The sequence below is a fragment of the Eimeria acervulina genome, genomic scaffold, assembly GCF_000499425.1.
Source record: "Eimeria acervulina Houghton genomic scaffold, Eah_scaff126, whole genome shotgun sequence".
NCBI lineage: Eukaryota > Apicomplexa > Conoidasida > Eucoccidiorida > Eimeriidae > Eimeria > Eimeria acervulina.
Genome location: NW_013550311.1, coordinates 46,049 through 64,638, shown reverse-complemented (window position 1 = coordinate 64,638; position 18,590 = coordinate 46,049). Strand labels below are relative to the sequence as shown.

The 18,590-nt window shown below is 51.1% G+C and overlaps 4 protein-coding genes across 4 annotated transcripts; 1 reads left to right on the top strand and 3 right to left on the bottom strand.

The window, feature by feature from the left end:
* Positions 1-1,676: 1,676 nt before the first annotated feature.
* EAH_00019030 (BT1 transmembrane domain-containing protein, putative) lies at positions 1,677-3,326 on the bottom strand (the record flags this gene model as incomplete). The annotated part of the gene is made up of 1 exon (XM_013397400.1): positions 1,677-3,326. The coding sequence occupies one exon, from the start codon at positions 3,324-3,326 to the stop codon at positions 1,677-1,679; it is 1,650 nt and encodes a 549-aa protein (XP_013252854.1).
* Positions 3,327-5,642: 2,316 nt separating this feature from the next.
* Positions 5,643-9,425, bottom strand: EAH_00019020 (hypothetical protein, conserved; the record flags this gene model as incomplete). The annotated part of the gene is made up of 5 exons (XM_013397399.1): positions 5,643-5,706; positions 5,890-6,018; positions 6,452-6,519; positions 6,898-7,116; positions 7,818-9,425. 5 exons carry the CDS (start codon positions 9,423-9,425, stop codon positions 5,643-5,645), a joined length of 2,088 nt encoding a protein of 695 aa, XP_013252853.1.
* A 364-nt stretch (positions 9,426-9,789) lies between these two features.
* Positions 9,790-14,766, top strand: EAH_00019010 (TCP-1/cpn60 family chaperonin, putative; the record flags this gene model as incomplete). The annotated part of the gene is made up of 13 exons (XM_013397398.1): positions 9,790-9,818; positions 10,012-10,148; positions 10,452-10,479; positions 10,553-10,679; positions 10,870-11,010; positions 11,412-11,505; positions 11,997-12,150; positions 12,373-12,508; positions 12,762-13,028; positions 13,260-13,488; positions 13,724-14,085; positions 14,469-14,546; positions 14,713-14,766. The coding sequence occupies 13 exons, from the start codon at positions 9,790-9,792 to the stop codon at positions 14,764-14,766; spliced, it is 1,836 nt and encodes a 611-aa protein (XP_013252852.1).
* A 952-nt stretch (positions 14,767-15,718) lies between these two features.
* Positions 15,719-18,472, bottom strand: EAH_00019000 (hypothetical protein, conserved; the record flags this gene model as incomplete). Its single annotated transcript, XM_013397397.1, has 9 exons — positions 15,719-16,225; positions 16,671-16,722; positions 16,840-16,904; positions 17,087-17,150; positions 17,345-17,453; positions 17,568-17,662; positions 17,766-17,836; positions 17,961-18,043; positions 18,457-18,472. 9 exons carry the CDS (start codon positions 18,470-18,472, stop codon positions 15,719-15,721), a joined length of 1,062 nt encoding a protein of 353 aa, XP_013252851.1.
* Between the last annotated feature and the right edge of the window lie 118 nt (positions 18,473-18,590).

The window sequence follows — 18,590 nt, the reverse complement described above, 5'->3', positions numbered from 1 at the left end:
ATGCACACGCTTTGCATTCTCCAAAAAATGTATCATTCTTCAAACAATGTAAGAAATGCGCATTTTTTTATCATGCCCAGGATAGGTGTGTGGGCATGAATCAGCGACTTGCCTCTGCTGCATCTTCCTTTCACATTCTCTGAGCCTTTGCTAAGAGCAGAAGGTAGAAAATATGGCGCTTCTTAATGGGAATACAACTCTTCTGACCCGACCTTTCGACTTCGTTTGTTCCCCATGTGGTAACTCGCCCACAATAATCTGACTAACCAATATAAGTTGCATTCACAAACGGAAATGTATCGCCAGCTTCCTCCAATCGCGTTGATCTGTTCCGTAGTACCAGACAGCGGTCTGTAGTTGACGCTATTAAGGCAAAGAGGAAGGGACTTAGCGCAGACCGGGGCGCTGACTGCATTCAATACTACAGCTTTCTTGCAACAACTTGAAACGGACAGCACGCACTATTCACCCTGAAAGCCTCCCCTCATTGTCCGTTCTTAAAATCTGTAAACGTTTATGAGGTATTACGAACTATATTGCAATGAAGTAGACGCCATAAGTGGGCTGCTTTCTAAACCTCCAGGTGCGCATATACCTGACTTTGATCACTGAAGCACTTCCATTCGAGTTTAGACGAAGAAAAATTCAAGATGGTGCTCTCGTCGTGCATTTCACCAGTTTCGCGGCAAAATATTATTTTCTGTTCTTCTCATGCACGCCGCTTATTTGTGTTTCTGTCTTCTAGTGCAGCAGATACCTTGTGCTTGCGGTCACAACGAAACGCGTTTTTCCTTCTACAGATATCGTATGCACGTGCGCCACTTACTCTACCCACAATTCTACTCACTGCTAAACACTGAAACTCTACAGATACGTCTTTTCAGTTTCCACCTTTGACCTATTTGAATGGAGTCAGCAAAGAGTATGCGGATGCGCTAGGTCTGGAAAGCCAGATTGAAAGCGAAGTTCCGTCATGCTGAGAGCCTTCAGAAATACAAAGGATGCATCAAATAAGGAAATCCCGGTGCAATGCATCTGCACGCATGCGCCACTACTACGTCTCACACGCCGACCAGATACACCCCAGCGCGCGTCATAGCAGCAACAACTGCCCTCTAAAAGGCTCAGCGCAGTTGCCACTTCCGAATATCACGGATAAAGGAAATAAACACCATCAGCCCCTCGATCACACAAGACGAAATCTAGTCCTCATCGCAACCAGCGAGGGAAACGGTACAAGTGAACTGAACTCCGAAGCGGATCGACGGAAAGCAGCGCCGATCTCTGAACGAAAATGAACACCACTCAAGGCGGCAACAGGAGGCGCGAAAGCAGACATATCGCAGCACATGTCCGACCCAAACGCAGCCTCTACACCCTCACACACGAAGAGCAGTTGTTGCATGCATGCACTTGCATGCAGATGATGCTGTTGCTAGCCAGGGCTTCATAATCCCTTTTCGCTTCTTTCCTCAGCCCAGCTGCGACAAATCTGAAACTAAAGGAACCACGATACAGGAGACGTCCAGAGGGCCAGCAGGCCCCCACCCCCCCTGCAGCAATGCTACAAACCCGGTGCAGTTCTTTGAAGGAAAAAAAACACAAGAGGATTCTGCGTCCAGTACCCGCTGAATCTCCAGGTTCTCTCGCATCGATTGGTTCTTTGTCTTGTCTAGTCAGACCTCAACAATGCGAGGCCTTGACCCCGCGTCTCCAGCCACCACCGCCACTTCCTCCTTGTCGCCTCCTACAGACTCCTGCAGCGCCAGCGTTTCCGAGGCTGCATCACAGGGAGGTTCTGCTGTGGGGCTGCCTTGAGGTGGGTTGCAAGGGGTTTTGCTTTGGTCATTGCTGCTGCCTTTAGAAGCTGTCTTGCTGCGTCTCCGCTGGTGCGGCGGCACGGCCGAGTTGAGGGCCTCCTTGGGCAGCATGAAGTAGGCGAGCGGAATGCATGCACAAGGGAGAAGACACTGCGAGACGAGAATCAAGTTGGGAAGCGTGTGGAAGTCGCAGCCCCCCGGCGCCGTTTCCTTCATCTGAATACCAGCGATTTCAATCGCTACAGCACCCAGCATCTTGCTGCAGGTGCTGCCCAGGTTTGTTACCCCTGAAACGATTGCGTACACCGTCGATTCGAGTTTAGGGGGGCAGCTGCGCGCTACCGTCAGAGAACTCGTCATGCACGACAGCGTAAGTAGCAAGTGATAAACTATTGCATCGCCCAACATAAACATGACCTTGTCTGGGATACCAATGCGGATGTTCAGCCGCCGCACGATCACATAGTCAAATAAAGCCGCGAGAATACGCACTGTGTTCGTCAGCCAGAAGATAGTGCGCGCACTCCAGCCCTTAAACCATTTCTGAAAGGCGTAGATGCCAGCCCAGCAGCCTATCGCCCCCACCAGTGCGGTGTACGTACAGAAGTACGTGTAGTCGAAGTTCGGCCCGTCGGGTACACAAGAGGGAGGCGCAATATAATAAAAGTTCACTGCCCCCGATATCGTCAAATGCAGCACCCGATCGGCAAAGAAAAACATTGCGCACAACGCGAGACGCCGCGACAGCAGGTAGCAGGAGGCGCCTCCTAGCAGCAGCACAACGAAGACAGTAAACACCACTGCCCAGCCCCTCCACGTCTGCAGTGTCAGCACGAGCGCGATGCATGCGCTGATAGAAGTCAGAACAGCCACTGTAAATACACCGCGGTGGCTTTTGTCTCGCGTGAACGCTCCACCCGCCTCTCTAACCCCACCCTTCGTCTCCCCGAGAAAGTTGAACGAAATCGGAGCCAGCGTCTGCAGCACCAGCGGCACCGTCATGTACAGAAGAGGCGCTGTACCGAAAGCATCGCTGATGGGGCCGACTAGTGTCTTTCCCACCAAATGTCCTGTGGAGTTGCAGAAGGAGAGAAAGGCAACGAGCTTCGCCCCGACAGCTGGGTGCGCCTGCACCACCTTGCAGTAGACCCCTTCGCACAGCAAATCTGCCGTTGATATGTGCAGATGAATGCCGCAGTATAACAGCCCCACATACATGATGCTGCTGCTCTTAATGCTCGCTGGGAGAGCCACCAAAGCCACTGCGCAGCCCAGGCCAACGAGGTTAGAGCCCATCATGTAGTATTTTTTGTGATACCCCCCTATGGGGAAGTAGTCGCTAATGCTGCCAATGAAGCCCTTTAGAGCGTACGGAGTCAGCGCCATCGCCAGCGTGCGCTGATAAGCCACACCATCGTAATTCAGTTCACGAAAAAGAGGAAGTAGCGCCTCTATTGTCAGAGAATCCAGCACCCCCTTCAAGCCAAAAAAAACGCTCACCAACATCATAGACAGTTTCAAACCGAGCGTCCCGTGCACTGTCTGTCCATAGCGCCAGATGCGAACTGGAGAAAAGGGCCCCAAGGAGCGCGCCGCTGCAGGGCGGCAGGAGCAACAGCACGCCATCGTTCGAACAAGAAACCCCCACTTCGCCTCCTTTCTCCCTCACCACACTGATGTAAAACGCTCACTCCCCTTACAAATAAGAAGCCGCATGCATGGGCAGATACGCGCCACTGCAGGTGATGCAAAAGGAAAAAAATAGAGAAAAGCGGATACAGGGGCAACAGAGAGGAGGGGGGGAGGCGGGGAACGCCGCAGGCCAAGAGAGAAGTTAAGTCATTTTCAGACACAGACGGCCACTTGCGTTGACTGCACATAGGAGGAACGCCAAAATAAACCAACACAAATGTTGATCAGCGAAACAAGCCCAAATACACCAAGGTGAAGAAGCACCCACAGCCGGCAGTCGTGGCGAGTTGACGCCCCACGCACGCCAGGCTACTGCATAAAAACAAATGGAACCCCAAAAGGGAACTCCTACCCAAATAAACAGAAGAAGAAAGAAAAGAAGGAGGCTATGTCCCCATGCAGACACACCTAAACCACCAGCAAGCCGGAGGGCAATTTGTGGGGCCAGGCGAACGAGGGCTGCTGCGGCTGCCGCCCCTCAATGCGGATACTGCAGATGCTGCAACGCCTAGAAACGAAAGTTAAATGAGCATATCCTCTCCTTCCCTGTTATGCAATTAACTACAATGAATAACGGGCAAAAAATAGGGATCATTAACAGCGAACAAATACAACAGCAGCACAGTGACTACGGCCTGCGTGGCAGCAGCAGCCCACGGCTATACGCCGCGTTTTGCAGTGCTGTGGCCGTTTGCCGAAGAATGCTTACCCGAATAAAAAAATTAATATTTATTACGGACCTTTTAATTGAAAGTTAATTTTCTGCACAAGTATGCATGTCAAAATCAAGCGGTGCAGAACTTTTATTAAAGTGCAACGCGTTTCCGCTTCCCTTCTTGACCCCCGTTGTGTTTCAACTGCTGCACGTTCACGCATATTTGCAAAAAGGGAAGTTATAGCTGAAATTTTTGCCCGCACGCAGGTATATGCGATGCAGCCAACGGATTTTGCATATGACGGTATTAAAATTATCCACAACAATTTATGAATAGCCACGCAGAGTCGTAGGTGCAGATTCCGGCCCTGCCCATACAGGCACGGCCCTCGTATTACTGCTGGACAGGTGGGGGCGAAGTCCCCAAATGCCTGTTGAAAAAATTCGAGACAAATTAAAGAATCAGATTCCTCGGATTCAAAGTGTTGAAACGGGGGAGGCAGCGACTGAAAAAAACATACAAAAAAGGTGATCGGCAGCGGTAGTGCGGGTGGCAGCTTGAGAAGAACGACCGCGTGTCTGTTTGTCTGTCCGCTGCGTTTTGGGGGTCGGCAGCATCTTTTTCAAGACAATTTCGAGCATTTCGCGCACTAGTTGTTTCTATTTCATCAGTGAAGCCCCAGAGAAGCCGTTCGTGAAGGCTGAAAAAAATGGAGAGAAACAGGAAACGGCGCGGCGCGCGTAGCGATTCTGCAACACGGGCACCTTAACTTTCCGTCATTGTTTGTTTAGTTAACAATAACACAACTGAAAAGCTTAATTTTGCCCGTTTTTGAACCACCACCTCGCACAGAAAATGGTACGGCAGCACTAGCCCTCCGCGCAGCTGTTCTTTATCATCTGGTTCATCTGTTTCTTTTGGTGCGATTATTTGCCTTTATGAATGCCTTTTCTCGTTTTCTTTGAACTTCAGCAACGGAGAAGCGGCCGCACTGCTGCCGGAACAGAGCAGCCCCTCCCACCTGCACCAAGAAAGGGGCAGCGACAGTTGCTGCTCCTTTTTTCCTGACAATGTAGCTCTCGAGTATGTCTACAGATGCTAAAAAAGGGTTGTATTATTTCTAATTGGTGCCGTTCTTGGCCGCACAAGCAAACGCACTTAGTGTGCTGTGCTGTCAGCCGTTCTACAGCAAAGTGGAGACGACAAGAAAAAAGAGGAAGCCGCCTCTGTACAGACGAAACCTTCCCGTCCTCTGTTACGGACGTGATATTGAATACATATAAATGCGCACATATAAATACGCATTAGCAAATACACACGTAGGGAGGAGACAAATTTACAAGAAAATCAAAAAGCTCAGTGCTTATCTATACGGCCATGGCAACTGCTGCTGCTGCTGCTATTGCTGCGGCTGCTTTTTTTGGTGCTAGCTTTGCTCGGAAGTTGAACAGTCGCAGTGGCAGCAGCAACTGCCTCAAGAATTCTCTGGGCTTTCGCCAACCGACTGCGAGGGGCGGCAGCAGCGACATCGAAGATGCCTGGAACACAGAGACATTGAGGAAACCAAAGCCAAAACCCTAAACGCCAAGAAAGAAGCGGGAAAATGAACAAACTAAAACAAAGTCCAGCACCCTAGCATCACGCAATAGCGCCTATGAAGCGTAGCGGAGCAGCAGGAAGTGCAATAGCAAGAGCAGCAGCAACGACAGGTGAAGGCTGACACTATCTCAAGATCCTGCGGATCTTCTTGGCTATCTGTCTCCCCCTTTTCAAAATGAAGACAGGAGGAGACAGAGGAGACAGCGGCCCAACGCGGGCATCCCGATCGAAGTGAAGACACCATCAAAACCCTACGCCCTCCATCACACACACTCCAAACCCTAAACCCTAATCCTCGACCCCAGACAAAAAGACCTCCATGCACGCACCGCGCCGCACCGCACCCTAACCTCTCAACTGCAAACCCTGAAACCTAAGCCCTCAGCCCTGTGCAGACGCGCCGATAATTCCTTGCAGGTAGGCACAAAGAAAAGAGAAGAGGTGCTGTATAGGGAGCGAGCTGTGTCTGAGGGATTAGGGTCTAGGGTTCAGCGATAATCGTAGAGTTGAAGAAACTGTGAGCAACGAGAAAGGCGAGAAACGAATAATAAGAGCAATGAAAGGCAAAACACCAAAGAGACGAAGACAAATCGATACGACGCAAGCAGGAGAAAAGCACATCCCGCAGTCTTCAAAGAAGCTTCCTGCTGTCTGTACACCTGAAGCCCTAAACCCTAAACTGACACGAAGTCTCGTGGATGAGCCGCCGCAAACCGCAACTGCGGAGGAGACAGACAAAATTCCCACGTGTCCTGCAGAAACCCAACACACAAACTTCTGCCACCGTTGCAGTTTTCGATGCTGCTGCGGTACCTGTTCTTGCTGTTGTTGCTGCAGCTGCTGCGATTTAGACACGCAGGGAGCAATGCCCACCAAAACCTTTGCGTGAAGGTTTTGGCCTTAGCGCGGCAGCAACAGGGTGAGGGGCTTTAAACAATTGTTTGAAAGCGCCCCTTTCCAGTAGGGGTTTTAGGGTTTAGGGCTTCAGTGAAGGGCTAGGGTTAAGAGTTTGAGCTCGGGTTTAGGGTTTAGGGTTTGAGTGAGGGTTTTAGGGTTTGAACGACGGTTTTGGGTCTAGGGTTTGAGTGAGGGTACAGAGTCTACGGTTGGAGGGAGGTTTTGGGCTTTACAAGGAGAGAAGCCTTCACTTCGAGAAATAGCATTTCTTCTCTTCCATGTTCGTGTTTTATCTTCAGCAACAAATCAAACGGCAGGCCACTTTCTTGCTGGCCGTTTAACCAGAAGCACGTTGCTGCTGTTGCTGCTGCTGCTGATTCGGGCATTGCTGCTTCTGTTGCTGCTGATGGCGGAGAGCCACCGCGAGAGACAGACCATACAGTGTCTCCTTCCTGTTTTAGACAGCACGGCAGCAGCAGCTGCTGCAAGGATGTATGCACCAGCACCAACGATTTGAGCAGCAGCAGCATCAGCAACTGCAACGCTGGCAGCTGCAGCAGCAGCACTACGAGCAGCCGCACCAGTACGCTCTGTAGTTACAGCAGCAGCAGGAGCAACATAAGTGCTACGGACGGCAGCTGTAGCTGTAGCTGCAGCACCGCGAACAGCAGAAGAAACCCTACGAATGCAGGCTCTAGTAGCACTACACACAGCAGCAGACTACAAGCCACAGCAGCAGCGGCAGCAGACCTGAACGAGGTTTTGAAGTTGGAAGCCGAAATGTCGACAGACCTCTCCAGGGACGATCTTCGTGAAGGCCAGAAGCTCCCCCAGCCTAACTCGCAACAGTAGGGTTTAGGGTTCAGGTTTTAGAAACGCGCATACCTTGGAAGAACGAACCTTAGGCACCAACGCCCCACAGGCAGCAGCAGCAGCAGCAGCAGCGCGAATACGAGCAACAGCAGCAAAGGCACAGCAAAAGCAGCAGAACCAGGAGCAGCAGGAGCAGCAACAGCAGCAAGTGGCACCTCCCGGAATGCATGCGCTTATCGAGGAAGTCGGGGAGATTGTTCAGCAAGGCGGGGATTAGTTTGAGAGAGAAAGAAGCATTTGAGGGCCCAGCAAACAACTGAAATGCCTTAGTAGGCGCTACACCGCAAGCGCCTCCTGTTGCTGCAGCTGGTGTTATTCCTGCTGTTGCTCCTGCTGCTGGGCGCTGTGCTGCTGCACTACTTAGAGACACGTCCTTGCTGCAGATGCTGCTGCTGCTGCTGCTGGGTCTGGCAGAGAGACGTTGAACAACCTCGGCCGCAATCCGTTTCCTCCAAGATGCATGCAGCTGTCGCTGAGGTGATATTAGAAGTTGCAGCTGCTGCTCCAGCTTCTCCTGCTGCTCCTGCTGGTGCTGCTGCTGCTCTCGTGACATCTGCGTCCACGTCTCGAGAGCTACCGTCAACAAATCTGCGCCTTTCTGAGGCATCTTCGCGATGTCTCCTACGCTGCTGCTGCTGCTGCTGCTGCTGCTGTTTTCGTGCCGCAACAGGGAAACAACAGGGAGCCGGGGGGCATCTCTCGCGGTGTCTGTATACCCGTCCACCTCCATCATCTCCAAGGTGCTGAAATACTGATGCATCTTTGCTGCTTCTCCTCGAGTCAAAGGCACCTCTCTTGCTGATGCTCTGGTGCTGCTGCTTAAGAACAAGCCGGTGCTGCTGCTGCTGCTGTTGGTACTGCCGCTGTCCTTGCCGCTGCTGTTCTTGCTGCTGCTATTGCTGCTGCTGCTGCTCGTTCTTTCCTCGGCCGATGCATTTTGCATCATAAGCTGCACCTGCGGCTTCTGCTGCTGCTCCATGAGTTCAGCTGCAGCAGCGGGGAGGCCTTGCGACCGCAGCAGTACCAGCTGCTGCTGCACGGTACTGCCCACAAGCACGGGCAGCCACTTTGCTGCAAGAAGAGCCATGCAGCAACAGCAGCACCTGCTTCTGCTGCTGCGCGCAGCGTAGACTACGTGGCGATGCAGCAGCAGCGCAACGGGCCCCACAAACTCTGCTGCAATGGCTTCGCGTGCTGCTGCTGCAGCCTCCGCAGCAGCAGCAGTGGCAGGTGCGCGCCGTGTTGCTTCTGCTGCTGCTGCTGCATCAACAAGAAGACACAGCTCGCCAGCAGCCTGAAGTGAATGCCCTCGCCACTCGCCCCGCACCAGGTGCCACCGGTGCTGCTTCTGTTGCTGCTGCTGCTGTTGACGCTGCTGCTCTTGCTGCTGCTGCTGCTGCTGTTGCCACTGTCTAGCTTCGTCAGCAGGCAGCAGTAGTGCAGCCGAGGAGCGCGCAGTGTCCACTGTCGGGGCTGGAGACAGCAACAGAGCAGCCACCAGGTGTACGTACACCCGACGCAGCAGCCCAGCAGCAAAAGCCGCTGCAGTTTCCTGCTGTTTCACAGACACAAAACAGGGAGACGTGCAGCCACATATGCAGACGGTGCTGCAGCTATTGTTGCGCGGGGCGCTCAACCCACAGTGGTGCTGCTGCTGCTGCTGCCGCTGCTGCTGCATTTGCTGCTGCTGTTGCTGCTGCTCCTGCAGCTCATTAAGCAACAGCAGCTCGAGACTCCTTGCAACGCCTTTTAGCAATAGATTCGTCAGCTCTTCGTTAGCCACTGTAGCGCCGGGAGCAGCAGGCACCCACGAGACGGAAGCCCAAAGATCTGCCCCCATGTTTTGATGCTGCTGCTGCTGCTGAGGCTGCTCCGTTTTGAGGCACATGATGCTGCACTACTGGTAAATAGTGGCGGGAAGCCCGTTATCAGTATTTGCTGTAGCTGTAGCTGCAGCAGCTTTTGTTGCAGCTGCAGCAGCTCTTGTTACAGCTGCAACAGCCGCAAAGTTGCAGGTGCTGCTGATGCTCCGGCGGTGTCTGTAGAGCTGGAGGGAGGCGGGAGGCGCAACCTGTAAGGTCAGGATGAACAAAGACGCCCTTCATTGTGCGATTCACATTTCAAACCCTAGGCCCTAAACCCTAAATCCTCAAAACCCCCGGCTCCGCTGCACGGGGAGCGGGAGCTGCACATGCCGCGTTGAAAAGCGCTGATGGATGGTTTAGGGTGTAAGTTCGAGAGTGTATGAGTCAATGAAACACAAGTTTCAAAGGAATAGGCTGTTCGTCCACTGAACCAGGGTTTAGCGTCTTGGGTTTAAGGACTCTTAAGTCTGGGTGTTGAGAGACGGACGACATTGCGCCTTGTTTCGACAGAAGACAAAATGTCCTGCATCGTCACTGTATTAAACAAAATTCGACACCAAGGGTTTTGATATAGGGTTTAGGGTTTAGGGTTTTGTGTTTGCCCACCAGCCCCAAAGAGGCACGCTCGCCTCGCTTCACCGGTGTAGGGGCGCCGACGGGGCGGCGGTTTTGTTTGGCTGCTGATGGGATGAAGACTTTGGTGGTTTGTTCGTTCTTAGTTTTGTTTACTTTCAAACGTCTCAGCTGTACGTACACCGCAACTTGCCGCCTTGAATAGGGGGTCTGCGTTCCTTTGGCTCTGCACTTCGGCTTCTGGGAACCCCGGTGCTGCGTCTGTCTTTCCTTCCTCTTCCATCAAACCTTAATCACTGCACGCGAAGCCCTGAACCGTAAACACCAAACCCTAAACACTAGCTCTTCGTGAAGCCCCAGCCCTCCCCACTCTCCCCCCGTGCCGCCGCTTCTCGGCTCCTGCATGCGCTGCAGCTTCTTGAGAACTAAAGTTTAGGGTTAACAATTTAGGCTTTTCTGCGGACCTGGCATTGCAGATAGAGGCGTGGTAGGGCCTGCAACTGGGTGTGAGAGGTGCTACCTATATAGGCACCACCGCCAAAGTTACGGATTAGGGTGTAGGGTTTAGGGTTTGCAGGTGTCTGTCCGCTGCAGAGAAAATGAACATCGCCACCGACGAATTCGGGAACCCCTTCATAATCCTGCGGGAGCAGGAGGAGAAGAAACGTCTGAAGGGGATCGAAGCTCACAAGGCAAGGTTTAGGGTTTCTGGTTAAGTGTTTAAGGGGTATAAAGGTTAGGGTTTGCACTAAAAGCAAGCATCATACATGATAGACTTTATCATGCGATGTTTGGCAGCTTCCTCATGGCTCGTGGCGAAGCCCAACGTCTGGGTGTTGGTTTCGGCGTTCAGGATTTAGGGTTTGGGCTATACTGCTTGGGGTGTACGTGCAGGCGAACATAACGGCTGCCAAGGCGGTAGCTGATTCTCTGCGTTCTTCTTTGGGTCCCAAGGGAATGGACAAGATTATTGTTGGTCCTGATGGTGACATTACTGTTACGAACGACGGCGCAACCATCCTCGATAGGATGCAGGTCAGACGGGACCAACCCCAAACCCTTATCACCCCAGACGCAAACCCTAATCCCTCCCACCCTTATACGCTAGCTCTAAACCTTTAGATTATCATACGTAAACCACAAATTCACAAGTTCTAGCCATAATCCCTCATGCACTGGCTCTAGACCTGAAGCCCTTGAAAGCATGAATGCTCAAAAATGCAAACCCTACGCCCTCAAGGACACAAGTAGTAGCCCTTGCATTCAGTGGAACCGCAGGGAAAATCCCCATGCTGTCAACGAGCGGTGAACCCGCGAATACAATCCTCAAACGCGTGTTCTGTATAAATAGTAGGCCAGAGAAGGCTGGCGGCTCTGGTTTATACGCTTCTGGAGTTGACCGGCTAGGGTTTAGGGTCTTGGGTTTGGTGTTGCAGATAGAGCATCAATGCGCCAAGCTGTTAGTGGATTTGTCAAGGTCTCAAGATGCAGAAATCGGCGATGGAACGACAGGCGTCGTCATCCTGGCAGGTGCGTAGAGGGCTTACGGTGTTGGTGTTAGGGTTTAGGGTTTAGGGTGGATCGCACGAAATAATTGGTGAGTTTCATTGGTTGGTTGGTGGGTTTCAAGAATTAGCTGATGGATTTCGTGAATTAATTGATGGATTTAACGAATTAATAGACGAATTTCATGAATTAATTGATGCACTTAATGAATTGGTTGATGGATATAATGAATTACTTAATGCATTTAGTGAATTTGTTGATGGGTTTCATGAGTTAGTTGAAGGATTTAATGAATAAGTTGATGGATTGAATGAATGTATAGGTGAGTTTCGTGATTCCGTATCTGCACTTCATCAATCTGTAGATGTGTTTCATAGTTTGGCTGGTGATGCCAAATTATTTGATGTATTTCATCACTTTGTCGATGGATTTCGCCTAATGAATTCCATGGATTGGCTGGTGTACTTGCTGAAAGCATTTTTCGATTTGTCGCCATTTGTTTTGTGTTTTTTCAGGGAATTTGCTTGCGGAGGCGCTGCGCCTGATTGACAAGGGGCTTCACCCTCTGCGTGTTGCGGACGGTTTTGAGGCTGCTGCTCAAATTGCCGTGCAGTGTTTAGAACAAGCTGCGATAGAAAAAGATGTCTTGGGTGCAGATCAGGAACTCCTGTAAGTCGGATTGGATACTCCTTCTGTTCTTCGTAGAGTTATTTGGAGTGCACGATTATTGTTCACAGCTCCGGGGTGGGGGTTCTCGTTTTTGTTCCTCTGTTCTGTTGTTTTCTTTCCTTGTTTTTACAATCATTTCTGTTCCTAGGTGTACGTACATTTAGGTCTCCTGAACATGCTGTGACTGAGGAGTCTGTACACTTGAATCCATTGGTTGTTCAGGCGTCAGACGGCGAAGACGGCTCTGGGCTCCAAAGTGGTGAGCAGCTGCAAAGAGAAGCTGGCGGACCTCTGCGTGCAGGCGGTGCTGGCGGTTGCGGATAAGGAGAGGAAGGACGTGAATTTAGACATGATTAAGGTAACATTGCCTCAACCATAAGCTTCAAGCTCTGTGTTTGTGGCGCTCTTGCTTTGTTCCTCGATACCGTTTGACACCGAATTCGAATTCTTCAAGGGTCCACATTTGACTGCTATAAAGGCTGCAGGCTTCATGCCATGGGGCCTAGGGCTTGACATTGAGGGTTCGCTGCCGTTTGTTGAGAGCCTTTTGCTGTTCAGCAAAGCAAAAATCTTAGTTGTGTTGGGATTGACGGTTTATTGTTCGCTCGCAGCTAGACGGCCGCGCGGGTGGTTTGTTGGAGCAGTCAACGTTGGTGCGGGGTATCGTGTTGCACAAGGATTTGAGTCATTCTCAGATGCGGAAGGAGACAAGAGATGCAAAGATTGCGATATTGACGTGCCCGTTTGAGCCCCCCAAACCCAAGACGAAGCACAAGCTTGACATCACCAATGCAGCGGACTACAAGAAGCTCCAGGCTGCAGAGCAGAATTACTTCAAAGAGATGATTGACCAAGTTAAGAAGGCCGGCGCAAACTTTGTGAGTCTTTCGCCTCCAGTTGCTAGTGCGTGCGTTCATATGCATATTTGCTTCGTGTTCGGGTTTTAGGGTTTAGGTTTTTGCATTATTGGTTCGAGTGTAGCTGCTCAAGTACTCTAGGTTGGTTTCCTGTCGAGTCAAAAACGGAGAAGCACATCTCTTTGCTCCTTCATTGCTATATATATATATATATATATATACGTTTGCGTGTGTTTGTTCTTTGGGATGCAGGTGGTGTGTCAGTGGGGCTTTGACGACGAGGCGAACCACTTGTTGTTGGATGCGGATATTCCTGCGGTGCGTTGGGTCGGAGGAGTGGAGATTGAAATGCTGGCGATTGCGACACAAGGCAGAATTGTTCCTAGGGCTCAAGAACTCAGCGAAAGCAAACTTGGGAGAGCTGGCTGTATTCAAGAACTCCCCTCCGGTACAATGGGAGATAAAATGATCGTCATTCAAGGTGCAACCAAATACTGCTGCCGCTGCTCCTGCTGCTTCAGCTGTGGTGGCAAATATATATATATATATATGCATATTCAACTGTTATTTTTACATATATCTAACTGCTTTCATGTGTCTATGCTTGTGCATATGTGTGTTTGGTTTTTCTCTCTTCACTGCAGCTCGTGTGTGTGTGTGTAGTTGTGTGTGTATTTATTTGTGTGCTTGCTCGTTTGCGTTTGGCTGCCTTTTAGGCTGCAGCAACTCGCGTGCGGTGACGCTGGTGCTGTACGGAGGCACGCAGATGCTGGTGGCTGAGGCGGAGCGTTCAGTGCACGACGCGTTATGCGTTGTGAGTGCGTTGGTGAGGGACGGTCGAGTAGTGGCTGGGGGAGGAGCAGCAGAGATTGCTGCAGCAAGGGCGGTAGAGAGCCAAGCAGACACGGTATCTTCTGTAGGGCAGTATGCTGCTCGCGCTTTCTCTGATGCACTCCTCGGGCTCGCAGAGGCCCTTGCAGCCAACTCGGGACTCAGTCCTATTCATGAAGTGCAGCGCGTCAAGGCGATGCAGCAGCAAAGCAACTGCCCCTACTACGGCATCGACTGCATGCAAACTGTATGCGCCCACGTGTTCTCTCTATAGTATTCGCCCTATGTAACAACAGCTTGTTACATATAATATTCACTTCGTGTGACGCAGCAAGTTGTTGATTGTGTATTGGTGTTCTTTTCGCATTGCACTTCGCACTTCCTCGCACTTTATATTCAATAGGCACCGTTCTTCTGCCGTTTTGGTGTATTGTACTTGAACTGCGCTCTTTGTTTCTCCCGTGCAATTCAGATGGCAAAACAGCTTGTTTATATTCCTTTCCTCTTTTAGCGCGTTTCAACTCAGGATTAGATAGAAGAAAACGTTGCATTGGGGCGGCGGCCTTCAGTACACGCAAACCCGTACGCAAACCCTGTACCCTATTTGCTGTTGATGGGTGGGCTGTGCAGGGAACGAACGACATGAGGGAACAGCAAGTGTGGGAGCCTTTTGCTTCAAAGAAGCAGCAGATTCTCCTCGCCACCCAGGTAAACCCGAAACCCTAAACCTTCGAAAGTGAATGCAGCCAGAAACAATGAAGCTGTAGAACGTATATCGAATACCCTAGACACTAAAGCTAAAGACCCACGCAGGGCTCTAGAGACCCGCAATTAGGGCTTTTAAGGCTTAGGGTTTGGGGTTTGCGATCATCAGGTTGTCAAGATGATTCTCAAGATTGATGATGTTATTTCTCCCAACGACGAATAAACAAACGTTGGCACTGCAGCTGCTGCTGCAGCAACAAGTGCTGCAGTCATAACAACTGCTGCTGCTGCGGCAACTGCTCCGCAGTTTGAGCTGCAGCAGCAACGGCTGTATTGGCATTATCTGTTTTGCTTCGGCGTATCTGAACAGCCCTTCATAAAGCTTCAGTTTGAAGTGAGTTACCAGGCACAGATAGACACAAGAAATGCCAGTGCAGACAAGTTTGTTCCCTTCTCTGCACCAGAGAAGGGAACAAACGGAAACAAACAACAGAAACGTATCCAGCAAGGGGCAGAGCTACGACGACAGACAGGAAAGCAAAAAAAGGGGAACAAAACAAACCAGGCGGCAAAACTGCAAACAGCAAAAAAAGGAAAAAATAAAACAAGAGCAATATCAATAAACGCGCACTCACGCAGAACGACAGAGACGAACTGATAGTGGAATAGAGACAAGCAGGTACAGAGGACATGAGAATACAAATATAATCAGGAGAGACAGAGACAAATAGATACACAGACACACAGAGACAGGCACAAGCAGAAACGAATATCGAGACTGATGGAAAAGCGGCAGACGGCCAGCAACAGCAAAATGCGCCATGAATAAAGATTGGTTTGGTTAAGTTTGCATCGTTGTGCTACAAACAGGAAAGGAACCCAACAAAAAACCCCTGAGAGACTAGTCGTGGTGCGGCGTTCTGCTGCTGCTGGCGGGATGTGCTGCTGCATGAACGAACGACTGAAGGGCATTTCTGGGGTCCCCCCTGCTTTCGGTTGCTGCTGCTGCTGCTGCTGCAGTGTCCCTGTGGCTTTCGTTGTGTCGGGATCCGTTGCTCCGGTGCCGCGCTTCCCGGGATCGATCCCGATCCCGGGATCGATCCCTAGACCGGGATCGATCCCGATCCCTGGAGCGTCGAGCGTCCCGGGATCGATCTCGGGAACGATCTCGAGATCTATAACTGGAGCTGTAACTCTCTGTCTCCACTTCTGTATCTGTCCCTGTCTCTGTAGTCCCTATCTCTGTAGTATCTGTCTCTGTCTCTGTCTCTGTAGTCTCTGTCTCTCCTGTCTCTGTCCCTGTCTCTCCTGTCTCTGTCCCTGTCCCTATCTCTGTCTCTGGATCGGTCGTACGATCCCCCCCCTCCTCCGTAGGAAGTGTCTCTCGGCTGTCGGTATCTATGAACACCTCTTTCATCTGCATCTCTTTCTCTCTCTCTTTCGAGTTCTTTGTCTCGCTGTCCAGCTTCCCTGCGTCTACTGAGTTTGTCTGCTGCTGCAACTTCCGTTTGCTTCTCCTTGTACCTCTTGAGGATTGCCTCACGCTCCGCCTCTGTCTCCTTTAATGCTGCTAGAGTTGAACGAATCTTCTCGCAACCCCGATGCTGCTTCCCCGACACATGTGACTCGAAGCGGCACATCGCGTCCCCAGTCGATTGCATCGCCCCACAGGTCGCGCACACCTGCAGATACACCCCAAACCCTAAAATCTAAGCCCTAAACCCTCGCAACCAATACGCACTACTCCTCCCACACTCACCCGATACAACCTACACGAACGCTGTTCCTCACAAACCCTCTCACCCTAAACCCGGGAACCTACATAAACTCGAAAGGAGCCCTATTCTTCCCAAAACACTCAGATTCTAAACCCTAAACCCTAAACCCTTGCAGTGGTGCCGGAAGCAACAAACCCTTCGCCCTGCGCACTGAACCCTAAACCCTTAGCCACTGCAAAGCAGGAACCCGTCATGCTTGTTTATAGCCAACGATAAAGCCCAAAACCTCAACTCCAAACCCGAGACCTACACTAACCCTAAACCCTAAACCCTAGACCTGATACTCAATACCCTACACCCTCAACCCTTCTTCAAAACCTGATATTCGAATCCGCATACACTGACGTACCCGCAACTGAGACTCGCGAATAGTGGCGATATCCGCATTGGGGTTTTTCAGCCTGCAGCAGCAAGAAGAACCCGTAAACCCTCGCATCAATACCCTAAACCCTAAGCCCTAGTTTACCTGAAACCCAAGCACATTTGGCAGGCCGGCACACGGTTTAGGGTTTACAAACCTGGACACTTCCCGTTGAAGAAACGCAACTTTCTCGTTCAGCTTTTCTGCAGCGTCGATGTCTCCCTGAGCGCCAAAACCTTAGACCCTAAACCCTAAACCCTAAACCCTAAACCCTGGATCCCAAACCTCTAACCCAGAAGCACGAGACTGCACTCGTTGAGCCGCAGCAAATCGCCGCTGCACAATCACTAACAATCAATGTCTTACCCTAAACCCTAAAACATAAACCCTAGCAAGCATCTCACCTTCGATCCGGCTTCATCTTGCTGCTTCAAAAGTTCGGAAATCTCGGTGTTCATCGCATTCACCCTACCACAACCCACGCAATCCCCAACCCCTAAACCCTAAACCCTAAACTCAAAGAGCCCCAGCACGACAACCCCCGACAGGCAAACATGACCTAGCGATAACAAAGGGTTGGAGCTTAGGGTTTAGGGTATGCGTTTCAAGACGAGCTGGAGCGGATGTGCCTCTCAACGTCATGATTTGGGTTTACGACATACCTTTCTTCGTTTTCTTTGCTCAGCTCGACCGGCTGGTTGTTAGCGTCTATGCGCTGCTGTACTCTTTTAATTCTGTTCTCCATCTGATCTACCAGACGCTGCAGATAGCCTGCGCGCAGACCCTAAACCCAAAACCCTAAACGCTGCGCCAAGCCCCCCAGAACAAATCCTACATCCCCAAAACCCCCCAAACCGAGCCCAAACCCCAAACCCTAAACCCTACGTGCGAATTCGGTCTCAAACAGCGCTTGGTAGAACTCCTTCTCTGGATCTGCCTCGAAAGCAACTTTCAGGTCAGCCCGGTGCTCCCTGTCGCATCTGCAGCAGAAACCCCAAACCCTAAACCCTAAACCCTGCAAACACTGCGATTCGTCGCAGATATTTTGACTGGGCTGCTCCTTGAAAAACCCTAAAGCCTTACGGGCCTAGATCAACGCGAGTGTTTGGAAAAAGATCATGGGGGCAGAAATCCAGCAAGAAGAACTTGCAGACCTAAAGACACGCAAAACACCCTAAACCCTCACGCTGTGACACTGTTCCTGCTGCCGATGCTGATGAATTTAATGCTGATGCCTCGACCGAAAGCCCTAAACCCTAAACCCTCACACTGCCTCACCGATTCCGCCTTAAAAGATGCGCCCTTCTTCGCATTCGCACCGTATTCATTGCGATCCCTCCCCATGAGGGAGTCAAGGGTTGCTGCGCAGCAAACGTCCACCCCAAGATAAAAACCCTAAACCCTAGCGAAGCATTCGACCCCAGTTCAAGCCCCCCGCCCTTAGCCCGAGCGCCATTCCGCATCTTCCCCGGCTGCTGTCGCTTCGACTACCCTCTGCCGCTTAGCGTGTAATGCATGCGGATACACTGGAGTGCTGCGACGTCAAGACAACTAAATAACCGCTGGTGCCTCGAGCCGGCAACCATAACCGCAGCGCAGTTTATGGGGAACGGGATAGATATCAAAGCTGGACAAGGGCCCGTAAGCGCCCTTGAAGAGACAAATGGCAAACATAAAACGAAAAATACGTAAAATTATCCAAACAGCAGCTTGGGTGTCACTGCAGCTGCTGCTGCGGCAAAAGTGACACCCAAAGGACCTTTGTGTGGCTCACCTCGCATTTCATCCATTTTGCCGAATTATATCCATAAATGCCATCAAAACAATCGAAATGAACCCGCAAACAACCGGACAAACCCAACGAGGGTTTAGAGTCGACGGCTGAAGCTTAAGGTTTAGGGTCTAGTG